General features: G+C 61.4%; 1 protein-coding gene across 1 annotated transcript; it reads left to right on the top strand.

Annotated features, from left to right (window-relative positions):
- Positions 1-40: 40 nt before the first annotated feature.
- SPRG_15361 (hypothetical protein) lies at positions 41-1,392 on the top strand (the record flags this gene model as incomplete). The annotated part of the gene is made up of 6 exons (XM_012354449.1): positions 41-316; positions 358-511; positions 557-740; positions 785-882; positions 933-1,013; positions 1,058-1,392. Coding segments are annotated over 6 exons (1,128 nt in total), but the record flags the coding sequence as incomplete, so codon positions are not given.
- Between the last annotated feature and the right edge of the window lie 43 nt (positions 1,393-1,435).

Genomic DNA, 1,435 nt, shown 5'->3' with positions numbered 1-1,435 from the left:
TGTCGTACGCTCTCACCCTGCAGCGCCAAATCCAACAACGTTGTCGTCTTGTGTAGAGAAGGCATTTGCCGTGCTGCTCAAGCATGTCCGGACCCGCGACGGCGCGCGCGAGCTGCACCGCCACTTGGGGGAACTCACGATCCTCTCGATGCTGCGCGTCAAAGCGTCCGTGCCCGTCATCCAGTCGTACGGCTTTGTGCTCATGCGGAAGCTTGCGTGTGCATGCGACGAGAGCCAGCGCGTGCTGCTTGAGAATGGTGCCATCGAGCTCATTGCCAACGGGCTTCGGCGCTTTCCCGACGACGTCATTCTTCAGGTACAGAGCTGCCACGTGCATGCGCTCCTGACGGACGATAGTCGGCGGCGGCGGGAGCCCTCGCGCCGCTCGTGCAGTACGACGACAGCAGCATCGGCATCGTCTTTAGCCTCGGCCTCCTTCCCGTCCTCATACGACCGATCGTCCACCGCAGCGACAAGACGGCGGACCAAGCCGTCATTTACACCTGCGCGAGTACGATGCCTCTTGATGCAACCGCGTCGTGAGAACAACACGTAGTCCTTGTCGCCATCTGCGAAGCTCGCGGCAAGGACGTCGTTGGCACGATCCTCAGCGGCCACGTGGCCGATGCGGACACGGAGACGTGGCCCGTTCTGCAGAGCCTCGCGCAACTCTTGCAGGCAAGCGTCAACGTTGACGCGTCCAAGCGGGTCTCGGTCGCCGTCACGACCGCACTTCTCTGGTGTGTCGATGACGCTTTCCAGCATTCCGTTGACCCCTTCGTAGCTTCATGTCGATGGATCGCATGGTCACCGACGTCCTCGACGAGCTCCGCGCGCTCTCGACCGTGTCGCACGCCATGGTGCAGTTTGCGGCCGATGCAAGTACGAGCGGACAATGCAAAGAATGAAATCCATCGTCTCAACGCTTCCAGGTGTGCTCAAGTACTCGGGGATTGTGTGTCAACAGCTCGCGCGGTCCCCGGTCAAGCGCGTGCGCACCTACTCGCCACAGAGTATTTAAGATCCTATTGTCCGAGATCTCACTTTTCTACGATAGAGCCCACGAAAACGACCAAGATCCGCGTCTCAACCAGTCCCAAGAAGGAGCCCGCAGTGAAGGAAGGTGTCGTGTACGACCCGATGCCGAGCATTGGCGAAAGGGACAAGGAGCGAGCGCTCGCACAAGCCGAAGTGGCAGACCGCGCCGTGCGCGGCAACCTCCTCACGTCCGCGTACGGGTTTGCCAAGCCTCTGAAACAGTCTCTTGTCGTTGCGTCGTCGCCGCCAAAGGAGATCAAGCCCCGGCCGCCCGCGCGACTGCCACCGCAGGCGACGTCGCCGCTGAAATCGCCCACCAAGGTCGGGCGTGTGCGGCCTCTGCCGACGAGTCGTACGTTCTCGCTGCACATGGGCGATTCAAATGAGGCAATGCGGT

The sequence above is a fragment of the Saprolegnia parasitica genome (assembly GCF_000151545.1).
Source record: "Saprolegnia parasitica CBS 223.65 unplaced genomic scaffold supercont2.162, whole genome shotgun sequence".
Taxonomy (NCBI): domain Eukaryota; phylum Oomycota; class Saprolegniomycetes; order Saprolegniales; family Saprolegniaceae; genus Saprolegnia; species Saprolegnia parasitica.
Note: the sequence above shows the minus strand (reverse complement) of the source record. Positions and strands in the feature narration are given on the sequence as shown.